Source organism: Brassica oleracea, chromosome C1, assembly GCF_000695525.1.
Source record: "Brassica oleracea var. oleracea cultivar TO1000 chromosome C1, BOL, whole genome shotgun sequence".
NCBI lineage: Eukaryota > Viridiplantae > Streptophyta > Magnoliopsida > Brassicales > Brassicaceae > Brassica > Brassica oleracea.
In genome coordinates, this window is record NC_027748.1 from 16,638,752 (window position 1) to 16,665,979 (window position 27,228).

At 35.7% G+C, this 27,228-nt stretch overlaps 4 protein-coding genes across 8 annotated transcripts; 2 read left to right on the top strand and 2 right to left on the bottom strand.

The window, feature by feature from the left end:
- Positions 1-9,095: 9,095 nt before the first annotated feature.
- Positions 9,096-11,240, bottom strand: LOC106344741. The gene is made up of 5 exons (XM_013784058.1): positions 10,546-11,240; positions 10,151-10,260; positions 9,904-10,070; positions 9,730-9,814; positions 9,096-9,381 (listed from the first exon to the last, which is right to left on the bottom strand). Exons 1-5 carry the CDS (start codon positions 11,140-11,142, stop codon positions 9,228-9,230), a joined length of 1,113 nt encoding a protein of 370 aa, XP_013639512.1. The 5' UTR covers positions 11,143-11,240; the 3' UTR covers positions 9,096-9,227.
- A 1,638-nt stretch (positions 11,241-12,878) lies between these two features.
- On the top strand, positions 12,879-14,057 carry LOC106333280 (pentatricopeptide repeat-containing protein At1g62670, mitochondrial-like). The gene has a single exon (XM_013771751.1). The coding sequence runs from the start codon at positions 12,879-12,881 to the stop codon at positions 14,055-14,057; it is 1,179 nt and encodes a 392-aa protein (XP_013627205.1).
- A 12-nt stretch (positions 14,058-14,069) lies between these two features.
- On the top strand, positions 14,070-14,978 carry LOC106333292 (pentatricopeptide repeat-containing protein At1g63400-like). The gene has a single exon (XM_013771756.1). The coding sequence runs from the start codon at positions 14,070-14,072 to the stop codon at positions 14,976-14,978; it is 909 nt and encodes a 302-aa protein (XP_013627210.1).
- Positions 14,260-18,880, bottom strand: LOC106326079 (CSC1-like protein At4g15430). 5 transcript variants are annotated; one of them, XM_013764200.1, is made up of 13 exons: positions 18,619-18,880; positions 18,485-18,540; positions 18,054-18,385; positions 17,811-17,966; positions 17,574-17,712; positions 17,384-17,485; positions 17,171-17,290; positions 17,017-17,097; positions 16,604-16,944; positions 16,274-16,519; positions 15,726-16,050; positions 15,426-15,659; positions 15,116-15,346 (listed from the first exon to the last, which is right to left on the bottom strand). In XM_013764200.1, the coding sequence occupies exons 3-13, from the start codon at positions 18,365-18,367 to the stop codon at positions 15,116-15,118; spliced, it is 2,289 nt and encodes a 762-aa protein (XP_013619654.1). In that variant the 5' UTR covers positions 18,368-18,385; positions 18,485-18,540; positions 18,619-18,880. The 5 variants fall into 5 exon arrangements, with proteins under 5 accessions (XP_013619836.1, XP_013619594.1, XP_013619782.1 ...); XM_013764328.1 differs by lacking the exons at positions 18,485-18,540; positions 18,619-18,880 and adding an exon at positions 14,877-14,952 and having other exon boundaries at positions 15,089-15,346; positions 18,054-18,367; XM_013764274.1 differs by lacking the exon at positions 18,485-18,540 and having other exon boundaries at positions 18,054-18,389.
- Between the last annotated feature and the right edge of the window lie 8,348 nt (positions 18,881-27,228).

The following is a 27,228-nucleotide window of genomic DNA, read 5'->3' on the forward strand; positions in this document are numbered from 1 at the left end:
CCCACCTTAAAACCCCACTAAAAACCCCTTTCCCATCCCGATAATCCTGCTCTTAGGTTTGGATTAGTTAACCCTAGGGGTATAAATGTATATTTACCTCTTTAATGAAACATTTTGGTAATTTTGATCCTTAGAGTCTATATTTGTGACAAAAACTTTTTTAGTGCTATCCTAGAGTATTTCCTTAAATATAAAAGTACTTAAAATAATGTCTTATAAGAAGTATTTATGTTATTGAAAACTCCCTGGTGTTTCAGACTCGGTTTGAAAAGAAGGTAACTTGTAAGATAGTAAAGAGTCTGAGACAAAGAGAACTAGATTCTAATCCGTGCGGATGCCCGGATATTGTTGTCATTTTTACTACAAAAATTAAATAAATAGTAATGTAACTGATTTTATTATTAAAAATAATGTTATATACAAATAGGTGAAATTTATTTTTGTTACAATACTTTAAACATTCATCACTGTATAGTTTTCATAATTTATATTTTAAACCTTCATCAGTGACCTTCATCACTATTTTCTACTATTTTTATATTTTTATAACAACATTTTCTATGTGATATAAAATACAGTATTCCAAAATATTGTGTATATATTTAGATGAAAAAACTTATGTAAATATGTTTACAATACATATATAATATATAGATATACCCACGGTCATGTAAACCAAATATATATTTGTCAAATAAATGTATTTACTATTTAAATATATAATATTTACCAAACTATTGTTAAGATCTTGGTCACAAAATCTACGATGTAGGAGAATACTATCTTTCCATTTTCTGAAATATTAAGTAATATATATTAAGTTTCTAGTGAATTGGTCTAACAACATTTTTATAGTAGATACAAATAGAACTCTATTTTAATAGATTAGATGTGTGTAAAACATAATGTTATTTTAGTTTGAGAATGTGTGACAAACGAAGATTAATTCCATATACTCCATACCCTCCTAAATGAATTCTCACTGCCCTCTCTCTATTCTCCCTACCATTTTATCCTTGCACTCCTCAAAGTAGTCTTTCTCCATTTATTTCTTCAATTAAATAAACCAACCACAATTCAACTACCTACATGATCCACAAGACAACATAAACAAATGAGAGCTCAGTTGGCCCACATGTCCTTCTTCTTCCTCGTACTCTCTCCTCCTCTTCAACCTCCATTGGCGATTTTGAAATTCTTTAAACATGTAATTCTTGTTCGTTTGAAATGATTTTTTTGTAAAATAACATTAAAATGTCGTGTATATCTTGGGCAGTGTTTAAAATATACGATTTGATGAAAATTTGAGAGATTTAGAACGATTTCAAAAACTGTGTTTAGGGCTTTCGGGTATATTTTACGTCTTTTTTGATGAATTTTTTGCTGAAATGTTATTAAAAACAAGTGTGTGATTAAAAAAGATTTTGAAAACTGTGTTTATAGATTTTGGGTATATTTATGGGTGTTTTGATGACATTTTGTGTGTAATTTTATTTAAGATGAATTATACATCATGGGTAATGTAAAATTCTAACAATATCGTCTTAAAAGCGGATTAGTTAGTACAAGGATAAATTCTGTGTATTACTGGTATAACTAGTTTTACTAAGGCAAAATAGTTTTACTGGAACTACTAGGATCACTATATTTAGAATTCTTACTAGTATTTCTAGTATTACTATTTATAGTACTGAATTAAATTAATATTAGTAAGAGAAGATTGTACGGCGTGAGAATTAATTCTAAGCATCTTAATAATGATAATTCTAATGATATTCTATTTTATTTCAGGAAAATGCAAAATCCGCGTTGCACAATCATTTGTTTTGATTATGGTGGATATTATATGAAAGATGGGGCTGAAATAAAATGGATCTCGGAAGATGGTGAAGGAAAAGATGAAATTCACACGATTGTATTGAGGAAATCAATGGAGGAGATCACTTACTCTGGTTTGGTTGAGCGTATTGTACTCTGGAGTTTACTTGGCTTATTACGTGAAATTTGGACTACTAGGGATTTCTAGTATTATTATGTGTAATTTGGAAACTAGGTTTTACTGGTATTATTATGTGCAATTCGAAACCAATATATATCACTAGGTTATGTGTAATTTAGACTATCTTTATATGATTATTTTCAATTCGTAGGTTACGTATATAATAAATATAAAGATTAGACTATTTTTGTTAATTATTTTCAATAGTTTAACAAAAAACTTCCTTAACTTTCATTGTTATTATGTGAATGGTTAAAAATATAATAAGGAGAATTTTACAAAATACACATTTCTGGTAAATTGTTTATGTAAAGGTCTTCTTTGACGATAATAATAGAGTAAAATCATTGGTTCTACTACCAAACCTTCATTTTTGAGATGGATTTACTAGAAAAACGTAAAAATTACCAAAGTATTACTCTGTGTATGGTAGCATTACTACTACCTTGAAGATTACCATAGGTATTACTAAGTGTAAAAATAATATTAAATATATTTATGACGGCTGCACGTTTTACATGTAAAATACATTTTTAATTCTTTTTTAGTGATTTTTGGACGTAATAAACCCAGTAAATCATGCCAATATGGATTATCTCTTCTGAAGAAAAAACAGTATTGTTGAACCAGAATTAGACAGGGACCCATATCCCTGGATGATTTGGTACATTTGGAAAGCCAGGAATGATAAACTCTTTATGGGAATAGACATGGATCCTTTGGAGCTAGTTCGCTATGCGGAGAGTGAGTGTCAAGTCTGGTTTAACGCAAATGAGATAATACCAACAACTCCACAAGACCTTAATATCGAGGAACCTCAAGTCTTAAGCTTGGGGAATATCTGCATGATAGATGGGTCATGGACATCTACTGCACAGTTTAGTGGATATGGATGGTTCTGGCTAGATAGCTTGGGGAAGGTTCAACTTATGGGGACACGAAATCATATTCGAAGAGAGTCTGCCTTACATTCAGAGATGGAAGCACTGAGATGGGCGATGGAGAGTATGCTCCAGCATTCGACTTGTCAAAGCTTTGAAACGGACTGCAAGGATTTGATTGCAATGTTCAACGAGCCTCATGCTTGGCCGAGCTTTGCGACAGAATTGGAGAGGATAAAGACTTTGAAGATATGCTTGCTGGATTTCAAGATTACTCATATTCCACGAGCGCAGAATCAAATTTCAGATTTCTTAGCTAGGACTTCGAGGTCTTTCCATAGAGTACTTTATTTCATTGGTTGTTCTATTCCGATCTGGTTACCTAGACCACCTCAAGTTTGTGTAATAGAATAGCCTTTCGATGTCAAAAAAAACCCAGTAAATCTAGTTATCCATCTCACTCATTTTTGGGCATAGTAACACCTGTAAATTTAGTTTTCCAAACCTGTTGCAACACATCAAGATTTAAACATTTAAAAACATTCTACTACCAAGTTTAAAACATCCAAAATACTTAACATCCCAAATACATAAAATCCTAAATAAATAAGCCTAAGGCTTTGTTTTATGCTTATTCCCCTCCGTGAAAGGAGTCTGCACCCACTGTGATTTCCTCTTTGGTCTGCCACTCTTCTTATGTGCAGCAACAACGACATTATTCCTTGGCCTGCCTCTCGGTTTGCCATACATCATTGTTTTCTCTTTGCACCTATGCATGATCCAAGGACTCGGTACTTCCTTGTAAACGACCATGATCCACCTTTGCTTTTCTTCCTCAATATATTCCTCAACAACTTCCCCAGCCTGTTCCTCGACAACTTTCCCAGTCTGTTGTTCAACAACTTTCACATCCTCTTCCTCTTTTTTCTCTTCTTCCACAACTTTCTCCATGCTTTTTTCCTCTGTTTCCACAGCCTCTTCCCTTTTTTTCTCTTCTTCCACAACTTTCTCACCTTTTCCAGGTTTTTCCTCCATAGCCTTTGTAACTAGTCTCATCGCAGCCATTGTCTTAGTCCTACCACGTGGTGGTGTGAGAGTTCCCTCTGTCTGATTCCCACGTGGTGGTGTTGGAGTTTCATCAGTTTTATTTGTCTCAACCCGAGGCTCATTAATCTCTGCCTTAACCCCAGACTCATTGATTTCTGCCTCAATCTGAGGTTCATTAATTTCAGCTTGATCCTCTTTTCCTTCAACTTCTTGATCCCTTTTCCCTTCAACATCTTCGTGATCATCTTTCTCTTCAGCCTCAGATTCCACCACTTTTTCTATCTCTGCTTCATCAGTCTCACTTTTCTCCTTTTCTTGCTTCCTGATTTTAGACTCTTTCCCTTCAACTTCTTTTTCTTGATCCTCTTTTCCTCCAACCTCTTCTTGATCATCTTCCCCTTCTGCCTCAGATTTCACATCTTTTTCTTCAACTTTCTCATCATCCTCACTGTTCTCCTCCTCTTCCTCATTGGTTTCAGCCTCTTTCTCTTCACTTTGTTCTTCATCATGTTTCCCTTCAACCTCTTCTTCATCAGCTTCAAGTTCCTTCCACAGTTTATCAGCTTGTGCTCTACTTCTTTCCGTCAATTGCTTCAACTCATCAGTCTCACTCTCACTCTCATTGTCTTCCTTGTCTTTCTCATCAGCCTCACTATTTTCTTTCTCTTTCTCATCCTCTTGCTGAGCATTGTTATCAGCCTCTTTCTCTTCACCTTCTTCTTCATCATTGTTTTCATTTTTTTCCCAGCCTCTTGCTCAGTATTCTCGATGTTATCCTTCTCTTTCCCAGACTCTTGCTCAGCATTAGCTTTGTCCTTCCCTTCATGTGTATCGTAGTCCATATGATCCAACTGTCGAAATCCATGTCTTCACCATGACTCTGCTCCACCTTACTCTCAATAGAAATTATCCTTTCTTCTATTTTCTTAGCCCTTCTTCTCAAAAGCCGCTGGTTCTTTTCAATATCACTCATCCTTGAGCCTAGAGACTCCAGCTTTGGCTCCACCGTTAAGTTAAGTCCAACAAATCCTTCTCCTATGAACTCCAAAATCTTCTCTTCCAGACCTTGCAACCTCGAATCTAAAACAAAATTAGAGGATGATCTTTCTGCAAACGTCACCTTTTCTTTGTCTTTCTTTTTTGGCAACACTCGTGCAGCTTGATCTAACTCATATAGCTCTTTCCACCAAATATTCCTCTGCTTCACATTTAACCAGTAGTTCCAAGTATCACTTGGGCTGCCCTGACGGTCATACTCTCGTTCCTCATCAATGATATGAGCCAGCATAATTTGCTCGCCAATAGTTGGAACCAATACACTGTTAATAACCTGAATATAAAACAATAAGTTAGATCAGTTAAATTTTTTGTTCTACTAGCGCAACATATATGTCTATAACTATATACATGTACCTTTGTTTCTCCAAGCGCAACATATATGTCTTCCAAAGGATAGCCCTTAAGACTGGACTTTGTAAACCGACTCTCGCACATCCTCGGACAGTCTTCACTAGTGTCGTCTGAATAGATTCTAAACGTTTTCCCCAGATCTGGAATACATTCAAAAGCCAGAACCTAGTACATCCAGTTTCACAGTGTCAGATTTCAATTATATAACAACTAAAAATTTACTAAACTATATGCTTTACCTCTAACGGGATAATGAAACCAGGAAAGGCGCATGCCTCTTTCACTTCACCCTTCAGATGGTTCATCACGTGCTTAATCTCCTTTATTGCATCCTCAAATGTTAGACGACCCCAAGGAAATGGTCTGCAAGCTTCTAAATTGTCCACCATCCTTAATATGAAGAGGTCTTAATGTCTAGAATTCTTTGGCTTTCCTCTGATAACCCGACCAAGAAAAAACAAGACAGTCATCTTCAATCTATCTGGACACGGCGGCATAGACAACATCTTCTGCTTCACATCACTGATGGTGATCTTCTTTCTGTCATGGAAGTAATAATCCACAAACTTATAAATCCCCAACTCCTCGTAGTTTGGTGGATAATCACCGCAGTCTAAGCCAGAGATGAGGGCATGCTCCCTCATGGAATAGTGGATGGGTACACCATTAACTGCAAACCATGCAACATCATCTTATGGAGTACAAATGGTGCGCAAGAGTAACATTCACATCCCTTGGAGCTTCAGGTTATCTTCGTCTGACATGTGGAAGAAATGTCGAAACTGAGGATGGCTTGTGAACCATTGAGCCTCATGATTAACCTTGATGACATTTACTGTCTTCGTCACAAAGCACTTAGTTTGTATCTTGCAAGTCTTCGGGAACTCACAGCTTTTGAAGTAGAACTCAAGGGGTTGCATTGGTTCCTGCAATCAAAATACATATATATATGTTAGTAATGCTAGTAATACAAGAAGTACTAGTAGTACTACTCAACATTACTCACTAACAATAACAATGAATACAAAATATATACCTTCCTTTCGGACCCCTCCCTTTCGGACTCATCTGAGGCTGGGAGCGATTCTACACTCGGTGCTCTCACTGGCTCTCTCACTGGCCTACTCTTCTTACTCTTCTTACTCTTCTTACTGCTCTTGTGAACTACCGGTTCCGGCTTTTTTGCAATTGCGTCCGGTTTTCTAATTCTAAGAGATTGACGATGCCTTTCATTGGCGACTCCCTTTCGATTTCCCTTCATAATTTTCTTGTACAAGACATTACAACACTCAATCACTCTAAATTAAAACCGCAAAACAACAACACAACATCAACTAAGTCTCATCAACAACACGATTCATCTTCCTTAATCAATTTTATTAACAAAAATTAAATACAATTTATCACTCAAATCGGAAACACACAAAAAACGCATCAGTCTACATCCAGATTCGATGTAATATACTAAACAAGAGAATTACCAAGTTTTTATCCAATTTCAAAGCCAATATCTAAACATAAGACACATTTAAAGTTTTCCCCAAATTTGTTTTCAAATCTACATACAAATTCGACCAAATAACAACCAAATAAAGGGAAACTAATCAGTTATCACAAGGAACAAAGATGGAGCCTCGATTTCGACAAAGAAGGAAGAAGAAACGAAGCGGTCTCGACTTTAGGGTTTCAGACAAGAGAGACAAAGAGATAGTTGAGACACGAGAAATGATAGGGATCGTTTAATGGATTTTCGAATTAGATGGAGAACGAACAAGGAGGAACGAAGATGGATACTCTAGGGTTTCAATTGGAGATTTCGCAATAGAGAGTGTGAAGAGGGGAGAGACGACGAAATGAGGGAAATTTTGGGGAGAGAAGGAGTTGAGTTATTCAAAACGACATCGTTTTGGTTTAGCTGGGTCTGGTTTTAGGGTTTGTTTTGTGTGGGTCGGATCTTTCCGGTTGGATCTTGGGGGGGGGGGGGGGAGGTATGGGGTATATGGAGTTAATCTCCAAGTTAAACGTAATGTTATTTTATTTTGACGTATATCACAAGGCAATGTACTAGGTGAAAAGTGGAAGGTAAAACAAGAGACGATCAGAAAGAGGAAGAAGATGAGAGTTAACAAACGAAAAAATTTCATGTTTACCACTTTCATAGTACTACTTTTCATCTTTACCACCACTAAATAAACGTTTTCAAAAATACATTTTTCATTAAGTGGCAAAAGATTCTTATACTCTTGTTCTCTATATATATAAGAAATTATTATTTAAATAAATAAATAATTTTTTTTTTATGTTTTCGAATTATACTTTTTCAAATTCGAACTTTTTTATAAACGTTTTTTTTGAATTTTTTTTTCGAAATTCTTTTTTCAAAATTTCTTTTTGAAAATCGAAAATTACGTTTGAAACTATTTTTTAATTTTTTACATATTTTTAAGTATTTATTTATATATTTATTAGAATCCTAAATTTCACATTCCAAAAAATTCTACCCCAGCCCTCGACTCTAAACCCTAAGTCTAGATTAGGTAACCTTAGAGATGTAAATGTCTTTTACCCTTGCTCAGTAATGTAAACGTAGTAACGTGGTATTTGTGGCAATTTCCCACGAACTTTAAGGATCTATCCAAGCACGCAGGAGGGAAAGTGTGCACGGAGACAATTCCCAGATGGTATAAAACTACACGAAGATGCATACACAAGCCTGATCCTATCATACAGTGGAGGAAATTGTCATTCTCAAGTCACAAGCCATGATTTTGATAAAAGGATGCTATTAAAAGGAGACTGGCCACTCATACTCTCATGTACCATGTCTGGAGGCAGCGAAACAATGCTCTCCACAACAACACTCATCTCTCTGGAACAAACTTTCAGAACTTTGGATAGGGAGGTGAGGAATACCATCACTGCAAGGTGCAACAAGCGCTCGTTTACAAAACTCATGTCGGCCTGGATAAGATAACTTTGTTCCATCTTCGAATAAAAACTACTTCCTTTCTTGACTTTTTATTAATTTTTGCCAAGAAAGATGTATGTAAAAGTCTTGTAAAAGACAACCTGCTCATTTTAGTTAATGATTACTTTAGCAAAAAGAAAAAAGGTTACAAAAGAGAAAGACAAGATGAAGATGGAGTATCCTATGGAGGGCAACACGCAAAAGAACATCATAAAATGTCTCAAGGTAACAAAACTGCTTGCGTGTGGAATTATAAGCTTGGCTATAAACTATTTAGGAAGAACTTTAGAGTGTATAAAAAATGTGGAGGTGAAAGAGTATACTTGAGGTGTCTTATATTGCCACAGCTACATGGTCTGCTGAAATGGAAGTGGTTATCTATCAAGAATGAGCAGATGTTAGCTGGTATGGGGATATAAGACAGTTCACGAGAAGCTCTTAAAAGTGAAAGAAATAGAAAAAAAAGGAAAGAAACGGAAAGTGATCAAACTTGGTTGTCTAGTAATGTTGATAGCTGACAAGATGCGAGAGAGGAGTACATCAGAATATTAGTTAGGGGTTCACGTAAATCTTATCTCACTTGTGACAAGAGTATGTATGGGGATCTTGATGGAGTGGAAGAAACATAAGGTTAGATACAAATACATAAACAAGCACAAGGTTAAGAACAAATGAAGGTCTTCTTAGAAACATGCTGCTCTTCCGGTGAATCTCATGTAAAAGCTCAAGTAGACACATTTCTAAAATTCTTTTTAAATTGGGACGTGGGCGAAGAGGAAGGATATAAAGCTTTGCAGATTTGCAGATTTGGATTTTAAAATTCAAGAATTACACATTTGCACATTTGCGTTTTCAGCCTTACAAAATCAATAACGTAAAAGCAGATGAAATGTAACTCCGCAAAGAGAGCACTTAACAAAGATCACTTTCGTGAAGCGTTTTTTAGGATGCTGGATGTGAGTGAAGAGGAAGGATATAAAGCTTTGCGGATTTTGAGCACATTCCAAGCAGTGCCGGCTGCGTGGCCAACCGTGTCTAGCACATCTCTCGTGGCTTCCCCAGCGCTCTCACCCAACCTGGTCCATGCATGTTATTATTTGAGATCTTCTACTCAACTTTCAACGAAGATGCATACACAAACAAACAATGACGAACTGAACTAAATAAACACACAACTTGAACTAAAACAATTTTTATGTTTTTTAATCTTAAACGTGGACGCCAATGGGAAAATATAATAGAAGGGTTCGTTCTTTAGCAAGACAATTTATGGAAAACTGAAAACATGTGAACTTTCTTTCCCATGCGCATAAACGCAAATTCGATAGTTTCTTTTGAAGCAATCAAAACCTTAGGCTGGTCAATTAGACTAAGCATGTAATCATTAGTGTGATCTAAAATTTGACATTGCAAGTGAAACTTACCTCTCGCTAACCATTCTAGTTGTAGCACTGGATGTAGCAGAAAAAGTTTGTCTCTCTGCAGCTTCAGCAGCATCTAGTATTTTATCTAATATCGAAATCAAATTAGATCATTTTAGTAAATAAATCATTATAAAGATAACCGAGTGAAACCAAATAACTAGTAATTTGACTTACTAAGAGCATCAACTGAAGCCAGGAGAACTTCCCCTGGAACCATTGAGAAAAAAGCTTTTCCTGGCTTTGACTTCACAATAGGAGCCATCACCGAACCACTCACCACTCCCACACCATTCAACATAGTCTTGCTCAGTTTCTCAGTAGCTCTCGAAAGTTTCCTCACTCTGTATATTATATGGTTCAAAAAAAGAGAAAAAAAAAAAAAAAAGAATCACACACTCTAATGAGAAATTATAATTAATACCGTTGAAGATTCTTGTTGATTTGGTTCTTGTTTGTGGTCGCATTTCTTTTCGACGATGCGCCACTCTTCTTTTCAGCCTTCGTAACCATAGTTTCACCTCCTTTGTTAACCTGTTTTCTCGTAAAACAAAACCCATAATTCAGAATCAGAATCGGACAACAAAAACCCGAACCCAATCATGTTCGGGTTATAACTAATAGAAACCAAAATGACATTTAAGGGCCGAAATCCAAACTAATATCCGAAAATGTGAAGTTAATTAAATCCATTTTATCTAATTTTCAGTAACTGGATGATTTTAATCCAAGCCGGTTATATCAAAAAGACATTTCCTAAAATGTACAACCCTAATTATGAAATATCTAACGAATTAAATTAGGGGAGATTCGATAAACCTGATTAGTGTAAGCATTACTGCATTTGAACATCCCTCTAATGATATGCCCTGTCCCTCCAGCGATGGCTTTAGCCACGACATTGTTATAATCTTCAATCCTAGGCGCAAACTCTTTCCAATCGATTCCATTGTTAACGCCCGAAGAAGAAGACGAAGAAGAAGAGAAACACGAGTTCTCTCTCAAGAAATCGTCTAGCAACTCGAGGCTGTTCACAAAAACAACGTCGTCTGGGTCTCGAGGGAAGAACGTGACGCCGTAGCTGAGTGGGTCTCCGTCTTTCACCGGAAGCGTGAAGAGGTAGTCTCGAGCGTCGAGTTTCACCACTGGCTCGTCTTTAATCATCGGCCACTGTAGGTCGTTTCCGATCCTCACGACCATAGCTAGAGCTACCCCGTTGTCTGAGACCTGTACAAGCTCGAAGTCTCCGGCGGCGAGCTCCACCGCTTCGGATCCGTCGATGAGGTGGGCCCTGCATCCCTGAATCTGTAGTAGCACTTCTTCTCTTACCGTTTGGTGATAAATGGCGCCTTGATGTCCGTACGAAGGTGGTGGTGGTGGTTTAGTTCTTGGAGCATTTGATCTGAAACATCTCATTGTGTTTTCTTTTCTGAGGTTTCTGATATGTGAAGATTGAAGATTGATTTTTTGTAAAAGCTTTACTGGAAACTTGCATTAAAGTGCGTTTGTTTCTGAGTGAATTAAAAACACAAAGACATATCTCTATCTTTCTTTCTCCGAGTAAAAATCCAAGAATTCGGTGAAAAGTTTCTCCCTTTTCTGTTCACTCAGTAAAAAAAATTTTCTCTGCCCTTACGAGAGAGAGAACAGAGACGGGATTGGGGGAGGAGATAATCCGATTTGTTTTGGGTGGGTAGGTAAATTAGAGGTTGGGTTTGTGAATATTCTAATCAGTCAAAGGTATTGAACTCTTTACGCACTTTGGACCCACATTTTTTATTTAAAAAAAATAAATATTAAATGATATACAATAAAGGGAGAAAAAAGAATTTTTCGAGAGAGAGAGGGGGATATATGAAGTTAATGTCCATTACACAGTTTTTCACTTTCGGTGCTTATCGAGGGCACAGTTTTTTTACTTTAACAGTGCTAGTAGGCTAAATACTAGGACCCAACCTGACGCAAATGTTTGGCAATTAAAATAGGGTTCCTTTGCATCTCCTATAATTCATCAAAACTAAGAAAATTTAAACAAATGTGAATACCAAAATAATAGAAATTCTCTAGGATAATTTTCTTTTAATTTTTCTCGCAAAATAGAAAAAAATGACTAAAATAAATTTTATTAAAGAGTTATCCTAAGGTTAATTAATATATGTTTAGAGTTAGATTTAAGGGATGGTGTTTTAGGGATATAATTTTAAATTAAAAAAAATTAAATATTAAAAATTCCAAAATAACATTAGTGATTTCTTTAGGCTTAATTAATAAAATAAGATTTTCAAATTAAAAAAAAAAAATCTTTAAATTTTCAAATTAAAAGAAAATTAAATATTAAAAATTCTAAAATAAAAAAAAGGCTATTTTTGTTATTTTTTTTCTTGAGGACTATTTTTATGATAAAAACTTAAAAATAACTAAATGAGAGAATTGCACATACAATAATCTTTAAATTTTGATAAATCTTATTTTATTAATTAAGCCTAAAGAAATCACTAATGTTATTAAGTCCTAATAAAAAAATTATGGAGTTTTTTTTTTTATTTGAACACCTTTAAAAATAAATTATGGAGTTTTTCAAAACGACAAAAAGCGCAATAGGAGGGCTACACGGAAAAGAACTATATAACTGGTTAAAGTTAAACCGGTCAATTAATTAATTTTAGAATGAGAACCAATCCGATGCAAGTAAAAATCGGTACATATAGATGAAAAAGCTTTGATGTTCCGCCCGAAGTCCAAGGTTACGACAATGGGTCAGATTACGTTGAACTGATGGAAAGAAAGTCACAAACCGAGCACCACAAAAATCACAAGAAGTCTACTTCGAACTAGTAACCAAACTGGTGAAAAACACTCTTCCGCTTAGGGATGAACGTGGGAGCAAAACCTTCTCACCGCTCCCTCTCTTCACTCTCCTCGCTTTTCAAATCGAGGACCCAAAAGTACGTACATAGAAACACAGTTCTGATCCAAAGCGAGCTTGAAGTTGAAGTGCGCCGAGAATGCAAGACCGGTCACCTAAAGCTCGAAAAAGCTCTGCTTTACTTCGAGAAACTCGTAGAGACAAGACCCATGCCTTTGGTCGACACATTTAATCACCTGTTAGGAAGCTTAAAGGAGCTTCGGAAGTGATCTCCATGTATAAGAGGATGAAACATCACGGCGTTGATCCTGGTCTGTACACTTCCAACATTTTGATCAACGCATTTCGCCATTTGGAGAAAATCGAGTACGGGTTTTGCGTTCTGAGTGATGTCATGAAGAGAGGCTTGGAGCATGACTTGGTGACGGTTGATAGTTTGGTGTGTGGTTTGTGTTCTCAAGGGAGAGTAATAGATGCAGTTAAGGTGTTCGATGAAATGTCCGAAAGAGGGGTTAAGAGTGATGCGACTCTCTATGGGACTATCATCGGCAAGCTTTGCGGGGCTGGCGAAACGGGCATGGCTGTGGATTTGCATAGAAGGATGATGGCTACTGGCTGCGAGGGGAACGCCGTCACTTACGGGTTTATAATCAGCTCCTTTGTTAAGAACAAGTCGATCGATGAAGCAATGGCGGTGTTTGGAGAAATGAAGGTGAATGGAGTTTCCCCCAACGTTTTGTCTTTTGGAATGATTATCCATGGTTTGAGTAGCTCGGGGAGGTTGAAGGAGGCGCGTGGATGTTTCGATGAGATGATTGCTCAAGGGATCTCTCCCGATCTCGTTGTTTATAACTCTCTCATCTATGGATTGTGCCAAGAAAGAATGTGGGACCATGTTGCAGAGATGATCAATGAAATGGTGAGCAGAGGGATACCACCGGATGTTTGCACTTACAACACTTTGATAAGTCGTCTCTGCAAAGACAATAAGCTGAGTGAAGCGATTGATGTGTACGGCTCAATGATTGATAAAGGTCCGGAGCCTAACTTACAGACGTATAACTCGCTGTTGGATGGTTTATTCACAGGGTGTAGGCTTATAGACGCAACTAAACTGTTCGAGACGATGAGGCATGAGGAGATTGAGCTTAATGTAGTTACTTACAACATAATGATCAGTGGGTATTGCAAGTATGGGAAACTTGAGGAAGCCTTCGAGCTTATAAGGGAAATGAACTGTAAAGGATTGAAGGCAGATAGCTATACATGTATGTCACTGATTCGCTTTGTTAACAAAGCTGGAGACACAGAAGTTGCCAAAGAAGTGATCGATGTGATATGCAAGTCTGATTGCTCTCTAAACCTACATCATTACACTGCTCTAATTGATGGTCTGATTAAAAGAGAAAAAATAGATGAAGCAAAAAGACTATTCGATCAAATCTTGCCAGATGTTGTAGCGTAAAACAGTATGATCATGGGCTATTTCAAGTATGGTAAAATGATGAAAGCCATGGAGCTCATAACAAGAATGAGACGTGATGGGATGAGACCGAGCGGTGCTATATACACGACGCTAATACGTGGTGCAAGCCAAGCCGGAAACTGGGACATTGCCTTGGAGATCTTTGATGCAGATGGTCATGCTTTAAACGTAATTCAGTTCAACGCTCTCATCGATGGGCTGATAAAAAGTGGTAGATGGGATGATGCAAAGAGACTCTTTGATGAAATCTCGGACAAGGGTTTGGTGCCTGATCCAATTACGTACAATACAATGATCAGTGGCTATTGCAAACATGGAAAGCTAGAAGAAGCCACTGAGCTTATAAGACGCATGAAACATGAGGGGCTGGAACCAGACAGTTATACGTATACTTCACTGATACACGCTTCTTGCCGAGCTGGAGATTCAGATGCTGCTCAAGATATCTTCAATGCAATACGCAAGTCTGGTCAATCTCCCGACATATTTCAGTTCAATGCTCTCATCAGTGGTCTCATAAAAAATGGGAAGCTGGATGACGCAAAGAGACTCTTTGATGAAATCCAGAACATGGGATTGGTGGCAGATGTGGTAACGTACAATATAGTTATCGATTCCCTCTGCAAACATGAGATGCTATCAGAAGCCAGAGCATTGTTCTATGAATTAGAATCAAAGGGTTGTTCACCCGATTCTGTTATGTTCAACACCGTTATAACTGGCTTCCTTCAACTGAACAAGGTTAAAGATGCTGTCCCGCTTCTTGAGAGCATGCTCGATAGGAAATTCACCCCAGACATTGGGGTTAAACACAGACTGCATCGAGTTCTTGCTCGTCCTGATGCTCGTAAAGCCCTTCAGCCACTTCTAGACACTTACGGGGAGAACATTTTCGAGTGAGATCATTGTAATCATAGTTAGCAGTGTCCCGTAATGTTTCTTCATATGGTGTTTCTTTTTCTTGCATTTAATACAAGTGTTACTATGTACATAGAACATGAAAGAATTACCATTAACGGTAGAAAAGAGCAAAAGCATCAAGGTGAATAAGGGCAGCTATGTTTGCTGCTAGGCAAAGGAGTGTTCCTCCATGAGCCACGCTTAGTGGCAACTAGCTCCGGTGTCTTATCAGGCTTCTCCACGGCCATCTCTAGCTCTAGGTCTTCTCCCACCCTAAACTCCGGGTGGGCATACGCATTTCTAAAGAAAGCCTTGAGGTTAAGGTTTGGCTCACGTGTGCGTTCCAGTGTATCTTTGATCATGGCTTCCTGATACAACAAAATGTAAAAAGATATCACTTAAAGCTACTACATATCTCAGTATGTTTAGTGTTTTTTTTTTACTAGCCTGTAAAGAGTATCTGACAAAAGCAGGTTGGTAACGGCATTTGCAGTGCATGTGGAACCCAATGGTCAACACCGGAAGCACAAGAAGAAAAGGAGTTGACTTAGAAGCTTGTTTGGTACTTAGAAGACCCGTCAAGAGCAGCTGAGAAACTATCAGTGCGGTCACGACACGCCTGTGAACGTCAGGCCAGAACTTCCCTGCGCTCTCATAATTTTGGTTATACACATTTATAACCTGCAAAATGAATTCTTCGTTATTACTTCCAACTCTGGAGGAAAGAAGGATTCAGTTATATCTCACTTGATGACGGTACACTACATAAGCCAGGGCGAAGAAGAGGATGATAAAAGGAAGAAGGATGGGGCTAACTGCTGCGTAAACAAGACCAAGAAGGAAGTAGAGTTGTATTTGAGGTTCACCAGTGTTGAATCCTATGGTTCCAGCATCAGTTGCTTCTTCCCTATCATTCTCGGTTCTCACGAGGAAAGAGTTCTTTAGATGATAGATTATTAGCGGCTTCAACCTCAGTATCTCTCCAGCAACACCTGCCCATCCATCCACCATTATGTATGTTATGAAGAAGGTCGCTTTCATTGGAATCGAGACGCCTATTGTCTTCGGAATACTGCAAAAAAAAAAAAAATCAGTATAAATATTGACAACTTCCCGGTGAATACTAGGAGGTACGGGCTGAAACTCATAATCCTCTAATTCCGAAACCATAACATGTAATATTACTTTCGTCCCAGCGATCACTCGAACCGGAGACCTCTAACACAATGGTCAAGGAACCTATCCAGTTGAGCTAACTACCTCTGGTCAAATGGGAGAGTTGTTAAAGAGCATACTCGTTTGCAGACTGGTTGAGGAAGCGGTTGAGCTGTTGAAACGCAGTCCCGGTGACTATGCTTCCTAAGAAAACATTGATGAACTGAAACATGTAGAATCTACTAGCTGCTCTTCTTTCTAATGAAGATGTGCTGACAAAACCTTCGAATTTCGACATTTGCATCAATATTCTTGGGAGGAACATGAGGAATATCTTCAATGCAATCCCTGGAAGGAAGCCTTGGATGATGGACTTGAAAAATTTCCTGTCCAAAAACACGGAAAAAAACGGTAAGAAATTCTTATCAAGTGAACAAAACAGGTCCTGTTTTGTTAGACATTAAACATACACTTCTATAAGGGGCTTCAAGAAGGGAAAAGCCTTCTCTATGCCTTCGATGTTGGCGAGTGACTGTACAAATGCTATCGGGATCATGAAGAAGAAGGTGAGGAAGAAGTATGCGATTGCCACTATGATCCTTCTTATCTTAAGGTCGACGTATGGCAATGCCAGATTGTCATAGTAGATGTCACGTGGCTCTGCAGCCCATTCGGTTAGCCACTCTGTTGGGTCTCTTGACTGTTCAGTTTGAGCACAAACCGCTGCTCCCCAACGGCTCTTGAAAGATACAAAAGCTGCAGGGACTATAGACTTTGTCCCTGTCCTTAACCTCTGCTTCTCCTCACTTATCTGAAACATTCCAAAGTGAGTTTTGATTAAATGTTTTCAAATGAAATAGCATAGTAGAGATGAACGCTCTACTTCTCTCGTTAGACTCTCCACCATGGACGTGTAGTACTTGATTCCATCAACTTGTTCACCGCAACAGCCAAGAAACCCCATCTGCTTTCAGACATTGAAAAGAGTCATAAAGAGAAACAACAAAGAAGATTTTTTCAAATGTGAGTTTACTTACCTTTATTATTGGCCTTTTAGATTGGGTTCTCATGTGTTTGTTGATATTGTAATCGAGCAGATTCTGCATTTGTTTCCTCTTCTGAACCAACTCTGAGAGTTTTGTTGAGTCGTGGACTGCCTGAGTTAAAAGCAGATCAAGAATCGTCAAACTCAGAAATCAAGTCAGAGATAGATAGATAGATAATATCAGAACATCCAAAGATGACTTTACCTGGTAAGTGAGGTAGTGATCAGGATGGTTGACCTTGAAGAAATGTTCAACAAGTTCACAGATTGATTCATGAGGGTCTGTAGGAATGTTTCTCACAAGAACCTAACATTAATCAAAAAAAATTCAGCTTTGGAAGGGAGTGATGATTCTATCAGAAAGCACAAACTCAATGAGTGATTCGATTCATTACAGTAAACTGGTTAGGTCTTCTTTCGTCATTAGCAAGAAACTGTAGCCTCATCAAAGCTATATTCTGGTACTCTCTTTTCAGCATAAAGCATGTCCAGAAGGTGATGGCATAAGCCATACACAAATGCACCCAAAATCTACTGGAACGTAAAGACAAAATGAAATTACCATTATTCATCATTACACTATTGGTAACAAAGAAAAAAGCCACCAAACTTGGAGAAGCATCTCTTCTTACCTGCCTGATCCATTTGGTATATTCGATAAAGAAAGTTTATCGATATCACTGTAACTTATATTAGTGTGTTTTAACCGATCCAGTCCCTTATTTGTCCAGTTAACAGGGACCATTGCTGTAAAAGCAACACAAGCTATGGGGAAAAAGATCTTTAGCCTGCAATTTTAAGACACCATGGCGTCAAGAAAAAGAGCTTAGGATAAAATAAAAAAAAAGGGCTTTGGAGATTATATATATAAATACCCAAGTAAGTAGATCCTCAAGTAGACAACAGAATCTAGTCCTGCGTGATGGACAAGCTCAGGTTCTGGCATTTTAAGTGCTTCAGGCATCCAGTTGAGGAATCGAACATATGACCTAAAGTCCAAGTTGATAAACTTGCTTCCAAAGCCACCGGTTTGTATAGAGCTACTTCTTAGGCCCTTGAGATACCATTTAGGGAAATAGACTCTGTCGTTTACTGGTTGAATCCTGAGTATTGCAAAAGCTAGCAAGAACGCAATTGCTGTGACTATGTTGATTGCTGCTGCTACTCCAATATCGTTTATTGAAGCCATGAGTAATGCTGTCTTTATCTTCCTGAAAGACAACAACAAAGAAAGAAACACACAGATTCAGACAAACTTTGAGAGTCGGTGTAAGAAAAGTCAAAACGAAAAAAAAAAATCTAAAACTTTCTTTGTTTATGCTCTACTCAAGAGTGAACATCCAAGCAGAAACAAGAAACCATCTGTCACAGTCACAAAGAACACTGAAGAAATCAGCTTTAGTAAAAAAGAAGAAAGGAAACAAGATTCACTTTTATTACCTTCTAGAAGAGCAAAAAGACAAAGCTTCCTTGTTCTGTAAGTAGGAACTGAGCTCAAGAAGAAGAAGAAGAAAGGTTGTATTTGTGGAGATTCAATGGGAAAGATGAGAAGTTTTCTTAGCGGGTTTTGAGGAAATATGTCAGAAAATACATTCCACTAAAGATTACTGCAAATTTATCGTTTGAAATCCGTGAAGGCAAAGTACTGTTTGCTCACTTGGCAAAACGTGAGCCTTCTGTATTTATTTATTACACGAGTAAAGAAGAAAGGGAAGATGCTGTTCAGAAAGAAAGAAAGAGACCGACGAGTAAATTAAAACCGTGACTAAAGAAAATGACAAGGAAATATTAGAGGTAGGCACCAATTAAATCGGAGTGTGTCTTTTGGAATTGTCTCCCAACGTTTCTTTTCCGTTTTTTAACAATAATAGATTTGAATTGATTTTGTGTTTCCTTTTTTCGTTATGTCCAGTGCATAAAACTAGTGGCTCTGATTATTTTATTGGCTTTAAAAATATTTATCTTCGGCATATTATCTTAGATTATATTGGATCAATTATTCATTGGAAAATTAGGTGAGATAACCAACAAAAAAAAACTATAATTCATCAACTAACTAAAATCACACCCTCTCTCTTCTTGTCTCTTTCTACCTTCTTTCTACAAAAATATTTTTCTTTCTTAAAAATTATCTTACAAATAAATTCTTTTTCATTTCAACTGAATTTATAAGATTTCGATATCTGTAAAATTTCAAAAGAGAGTAAATCGTATACAATAAAGGAGACTTTAGTCTCTCCTTATGAAGCCACATCATCAAAGAGGGGTGGACATTTCACGACACGTGTCGCCACACCAAGCATCCTTGCGATTTTCGGCTGACACTTCTCTTATTTCTCTAACACTTCTCTTATTTCTCTAACATGATTTGGACTTTTTTAAAACTATAGAGATGGCCTAAACGTTCCCTTTAGTACCCGATGCTAGCCTAATTTAAAAAAAGTGATATGGGCTTTTATTACAATAGATAAAGTTGGCCCAGACATTGTAGAAGCACTCGTCTTTTATTAAAACGAAAAGTTATGATTATTCTATACCTCTGTTTTCGAGCCTTTTATTTTTTAGATAATACATTTGTTTAAGTCTTTTCTTATCAATAAATATATTACAACCAAATGAAGGCAAAATCACATATAAAATATAACAAGTATAATGATCACAAAAATAATATCATTTTCTTTCAAGAAATTTTCATTTTCAAATTTATAAGCATCTTTAATTTACTAATACCATAAAATGAATTGTAAATTCATTTAAGAATACAAAAATGCAAAACAAATAAGCCTTCTTCTATTTATTGTTAAAATCTAACACTACAATTATATGAGAACGAAAATTTCACATCCAAACAAACAAAAACAACCCAACAAAATTATTTAGTCGTTACTGAACAATTCACCATAACTTATTGAAAACAATCATTTTTAGTAATCTAATAGCTCATTAAAATTGTATCATAAAAATTAAATAAAAAGTCAAATGTAACATCAATTAGACAAAACTGCTTCCACAAAATTAATAAATCAACTATGCACACAGTATATTAGCCTCCAACCCGTAACAAACATAATAATACAATTCATCCACCATATTCGAAAACCAGTAAAGGAAAAAAAAAGAAAACAAAATGGGATCAGCGAATTCAGAAAACAATTATAACTCAGACGAAAGTATTGGTAGCTGTGAAGGAAACTCCTCACACACAGACCCAACCATCTATTTCAGGAACCTCGACCTCCAATATTTTGTAGAAGAGCCACTCACTATGCTAAATAGTTACAAAATTTTAAAGAATGAATTTTTGGCTACCGGCCATCCAAGGGATCACTACATCTAGGGGTTACTTCAATACTTACAGCACCGCAAATCTATCGAAGGACTCAACCATCTTCGTCAATCTGCAGATGGAAACTTTGACAACGGTACATATATTTATGGTATATTAATGTTGTGCAGAGGCGATTTCGGTGAGAGAAAAAAGTACTTCGATAAGTTATCCTGGAAAACTAATCAAGTCAGAACTGCGCAATGTTTGACCATGATTAAAAATTCACTAAAAGAAATCAGAGTCATTTTGAAGACAAAATATTTAACAAATACAGCCACAATGGAACCCCTAACTGATTGCAACAATCATGACATGGACAGCGCATGTGAAGATTGTTATTACTTTAAGAGGATGAACGAATTTGTTGACTACATTGGCACAAAAAAAGCAGTAAACAAACACATGAATTTACATGTTTCTTTTGGAACATTAACTTTACTTAACCTTTTACATTATACTATATTTACTTTTGTGCAGCTTGGAACATTGACTTTAGTTAATCTTTTTTATGTTTTGTTCTTTGTATATTTCCTAGTAGTATCATACTATTACGCAATGTTCACAGAAAACATAAAACATACCAAAAATAATTTGAAAAATCAAATATCCAATCTAATTTAGGGAATATTTTATGTTTACCACTTTCGTGGTACCACTTTTCATCTTTACCACCACTAAATAGACATTTTTAAAAATATTTTTTTTATTAAGTGGCAAAAGACTCTTATACTCTTGTTATCTATATGTATAATAAATTATTATTTAAATAAATAAAAAATTAAAAAAAAATTATGTTTTCGAATTATACTTTTTTAAATTCAAACTTTTTTTATAAAAAAGTTTTTTAAAAAATTTGAATTTTTTTTCGAAATTGTTTTTTATTTTTTTTTAAAATTGTTTTTTGAAAATCGAAAATTATGTTTGAAACTATTTTTAAATTTTTTATATTTTTTAAGTATTTATTTATATATTTATTAGAATCATAAATTTCACATTCCAAAAACCCTATCCCACTCTTCAACTTTAAACCCTAATTCTAGATTAGTTAACCATAGGGGTATAAGTGCATCAGCATTGGTTGGGTCTCTCAATTCTAGTTTTGCACCTTATTATATTAATACTTTTACATAATTTTCTTTTACAATTAATTATATCATGTTGAAAAGCTTTATACACTTAAAAATAACCACGTGGAGAGCTAATTTCTCAAGACCAGAAAAACGTCTCTTCTTCAAAGTACCTTTCTTCTCCTCTCTCTTCTTTTTTATTTTCTTTTTCCTCTTTTTGATTCTTTTATATTTTTTGGTTGCTGAGAAATAGTGGTAGAGACTATCACTGCGCTTGTTCTAAGTATCTTTTACCTTTCATTAAAAGTGAGGGTAAAAGTGATTAGTGTAAACATGAAAAGTAATACTATGAATGTGGTATTTGTGGTAATTTCCCTCTAGTTTATATAATTATAGATATCTAATGTATTATATACTAGCTATTTTCCTGTATTTAAAATCATGAAATTATTGTAAAATATTTTAATATTAATTTGTTTATATCTTATATTTATGTTCCAATTTTATTCTTGATTTATTGGGTAGTAAATATGTTTATTTTTCATTAGGCCAAAATTTGGTGTTTGTTGTATTGAAAATATTAATACATAGATGATAAATTTAAATAAAAATATCTATTCATAAAAACACAATTTAATTAGTTAATTCAATTAAACCTCTAATCTAAGCCTAAAATTTTTTTGTTAATTCAATTAGTTAAAAAAGTAAAAAAAAAAGAGAAAAAGGGTAAAAAATCGTTTTATCCCCAAATCAATTGTCCCACGAACCCTAAATCACATCTTTTTTTTTCTCTGTCGAGAGAAAACCAGAGCAAATTCTTCTTTTTTAAGTTGGTAAAGAGTATCTGAGTCCAAAACGGACCATTTTTTTTTTATGACAAATAGATAATGTAGTCGTTTTTCTGTTCCGTTTTGGTAATTTTTTCTAAATGAAATTACATTCAATTCAAAACATTTTATATTGTTATGACTTATAACTATGAATAGTTGAATAAACATTTAAAAGTTTACATGGTTTGAATTTATCACCACTAGACATAGTTGAATAAAATTACATTCAATTCAAAACAAAATTAATTTTCTATTTTCTCCTCATGATAAGGTTTTTTAGCAGGAAATTGTGGTTTCACCGGTCTAATTTTTGCATTTATCACCACTAGCCATATATTTCAATACTGCATCATTTCTCTATATTTTCCAAAGATCAATACATCTATAGTGTTTAAATGTAACTAAACCATCTTGTAAGAACTAAAAATTAAAAATTAACATATTTTTATGTAGAGTAGAAATTTTTTCTTATTAAAATATAACCCTCGTATAAAACTTACTTTATTTCTATTTGTTATTTACTATTTATGCCACTCAAATTTAAATTATCCCTAGGTATTTTATTAGACTAATTTGGGCATATATTATATATTACACTATTATATTATAATACACATAAAATTACATTAACATTTAAATTTCATATATTTCTTATTTTTACTAGAACAAATTTTTATGGAATTTTTTATTCTTATTGTGTAAATAAAAACACTTTTAGTTTAGGGGAAATTACATGTTTACCACTTTCATGCTACCACTTTTCATGTTTACCACCACTAAAAGGATATTTTCAAAAATACCTTCTTCATTAAGTGACAAAAAACTCTTATGCTCATGTTCTTTATATATATAAGAAATAAATATTTAAATAAATAAAAACCTAAAAAAATAAAAAATATTTTTTTTTTTAATTTTTTTGTGAATTATACAATTTCGTCTAAACCCTAAAACATCAACTCTAAATCCTAAACGTAAACCCTAAACCCTAAATCTAAACTTAAAACATCAACTTTAAACCCTAAATCATCAACACTAAACCCTAAACCCCGAAACATCAACTCTAAACCCTAAACCCTAAACCTTCAACACGAAACCCTAAAACATCAACTTTAAACCCTAAACCCTAAACTTCAACACTAAACCCTAAACATCAACACTAAACCCTAAACCATGAAACATCAACTCTAAACCCTAAATCATCAACTCTAAACCCTAAACGTAAACCCTAAACCCTAAACCATAAATATAAACTTAATACATCAACTCTAAACCCTAAATCATCAACTCTAAACCCTAAACGTAAACCCTAAACCCTAAACCATAAATATAAACTTAATACATCAACTCTAAACCCTAAATCATCAACTCTAAACCCTAAACCCTAAACCTTATATTTTTCTGAAATTCGAACCCTAAACCCTAAAACCCTAAACCTTCAAATCTAAACCCTAAAACATCAACTCTAGGGTTTTAGGGTTTAGGGTTCGAATTTCAGAAAAATATAAGGTTTAGGGATTAGGGTTTACGTTTAGGGTTTAGAGTTGATGATTTAGGGTTTAGAGTTGATGTTTCATGGTTTAGGGTTTAGAGTTGATGATTTAGGGTTTAGAGTTGATGTATTAAGTTTAGATTAGTTAACCATATGCTTTTTCTTGTCAAAGGTAATCAAAAGGTTATAAATGTCTTTTACCCTTCATTAAAAATGAGGGTAAAAGTGGTTAGTGTAAACATGAAAAATGGTATTTTGAAAATGGTATTTTTGGCTATTTCCCTTTAGTTTAAACGTAGTCTCATTCATCAAAGAGGATATTTTGTAAACTTGTTTACACTACAAATTGTTTTTTACATGGTGGGTCCATAAACTTTACAGTAAATAGTTATGTGAACAAGTTCAGACAAACTTTATGGCGAAACCCAGACCGCATTCCCTTTTAACAATTATAAAATGGCGCAATTTTAAAAAATCTTACAATACTAAAAGGGCTTAACCCTCAAATTCTAAGCTGTCCACGTAGGCAAAAAGTTCGTAGCCAATAATAGTGCCATGTCAGCAACAATGCCATGTTAAAAATCGTTGTCCGAACCAAGCTCTTTGTGGCCTTTGAAATTATTTGGTAACATGTCTTTCCTCTAAGCCTAACATTGGTCCATTCTCTTTCTGGAACCTAATACCTGTAAAACGACAATCCTCCACGGTCGTCTTCTCATCCTATCACCACTTCCATCTGTACATATTCCCCTTCACCTCTTCAACGTATACATTCAACATATTAAACCTCATAAAGCTCAATTATTAACTACATAAATCCTAACGCCATGAATCGATTTCTATCCCACCACCTCCAAACTATATAAATCCCTCATCTATTCTTCATATCCCTCTTCACCAGTCATGGAAATCAATCGATCAGAGCTACTAATGGAAACTAGAGGACGAAATCAACCAGTGATGCCACCATGACTCTTTTCTTCAGTGACGTTGTTGCTAGCTTGGCTGGAGCTTTTTCTTATTGATGAACAAGTATAAACTCGCATTTCCATGACGACTATTGTCCTCCCTAAGATTCAGTTTGCTGATTGAAACTATTCTACTTGCAAACTCAATTAACAATTGACTTTCATATTTATTCTCTTCTAAGTTTTAACAAACTTTCGATGAACTTTTGCAGTGGCTCTGTGCTGAATCTTTACCTGCGGGATCATGCTGCCAATGAGTTTTATCGCAAATTCACTGATAACCTACAAACTCCAACCGATCTGTTAGTCACAACAGTCAACACAAAACGTATAGGAGGTACACAATACCTTTTTACTCACTCTGTAACTCATTGTCATCCCCACGATTTCTCAATTATTAGTTAGTGAAGAAACCTTAGATTTCACTTCTGCATGCCAGTACTTAACTATCGTTGGTAATACCCATGTGTTAACCAAATTTCAAAATACGCATGCAACGTTGCCCTCTGTTTATGTCCTTATTTAGAGTTTTTATTGACAACTATGTGCCTCCAACCATTGAGTATATATCTTGGTATGTATTCATTACTCATTTTAATTGATAGTTGTGAACTCTATCTGACTCAAAAATGGTCTAAAAGGGCTTAACCCTCAAATTCTAAGCTGTCCACGTAGGCAAAAAATTCGTAGCCAATAATAGTGCCATGTCAGCAACAATGCCACGTTAGAAATCGTTGTTCGAACCAGGCTCTTTATGGCCTTTGAAATTATTTGGTAACATGTCCTTCCTCTAAGCTTAACATTGGCCCATTCTCTGTCTGGAACCTTATACCTGTAAAACGACAATCCTCCATGGTCGTCTTCTCATCCTATCACCACTTCCATCTGTACAGCTTCCCCTTCACCTCTTCAACGTATAATTCAACATATTAAACCTCATAAAGCTCAATTATTAACTACAGAAATCCTAACGCCATGAATCGATTTCTATCACACCACCTCCAAACAATATATATCCTTCATCTATTCTTCCTATCCCTCTTCACCAGTCATGGAAGTCAATCGATCAGAGCTACTAATGGAAACCAGAGGACGAAATCAACCGGTGATGCCACCATGACTCTTTTCTTCAGTGACGTTGTTGCTGCCTTGGCTGGAGCTTCTTCTTATTGATGAACAAGTATAAACTCGCATTTCCATGACGACTATTGTACTCCCTAAGATTCAGTTTGCTGATTGAAACTATTCTACTTGCAAACTCAATTAACAGTTGACTTTCATATTTATTCCCTTCTAAGTTTTAATAAACTTTCGATGAACTTTTGCAGTGGCCCTGTGCTGAATCTTTACCTGCGGGATCATGCTGCCAATGAGTTTTATCGCAAATTCACTGATAGCCTACAAACTCCAACTGATCTGTTAGTCACAACAGTCAACGCAAAACTTATAGGAGGTACGCAATACCTTTTTACTCACTCTGTAACTCATTGTCATCCCCCACGATTTCTCAATTATTAGTTAGTGAAGCAAGCTTAGATTTCACTTCTGCATGCCAGTACTTAACTATCGTTGGTAATACCCATGTGTTAACCAAATTTCAAAATACGCATGCAACGCTGCCCTCTGTTTATGTCCTTATTTAGAGTTTTTATTGACAACGATGTGCCTCCAACCATTGAGTATATATCTTGGTATGTATTCATTACTCTTTTTAATTGATAGTTGTGAACTCCATCTGACTCAAAAAATGGATTAGGTTGGCTCAAAACGAAGACGTTTCTGCTATGGTCAATGCATCTGAGGTGACAGGTCAAGATGCTAACCATTCGTGAGATCTTGCCTTCTTGAAACAGAAACCAGCTCAGGTAATTATGAATTAGTTTTTGTACAAAAACCCATACGTACTAAGTACGTATAATGCTTACTCTTTCCTAATTGTAGGCAGCCTTTTTAACTGCATAGCCACAATTGATAATGTTGGGCAGAACACTAAAATTTTATAAAATTGCATGTAGCTATGTAAGTGATTGCCAAACCAAAGTGAACAGAGGGCTGGCCTCATTGAGGTGTCCAAAATGTGGGAACGTGAATGCAACTGAAATTGCGAGGTTAGCTTTCGTGATCCTCACATTTCTTCATCGGTTATCCTTTCATTCTAAGCCGTCTGCTCTTCAATACATGTACCTTTCTGAAATTTTGGCTTACGACAAAGACGAGAAGACCACTTTTGTACTACTTAGTGATGTTGGTCCTGAGCTCACGGTGGTAAGCGTTAATTACAAATATTTCGAGGTTAAATTTACTATTCTTAATGTTCTTTCTTCATGTTGTTTAGTGTTAGTTTAAAGATGTTAATGCCATGCAAATG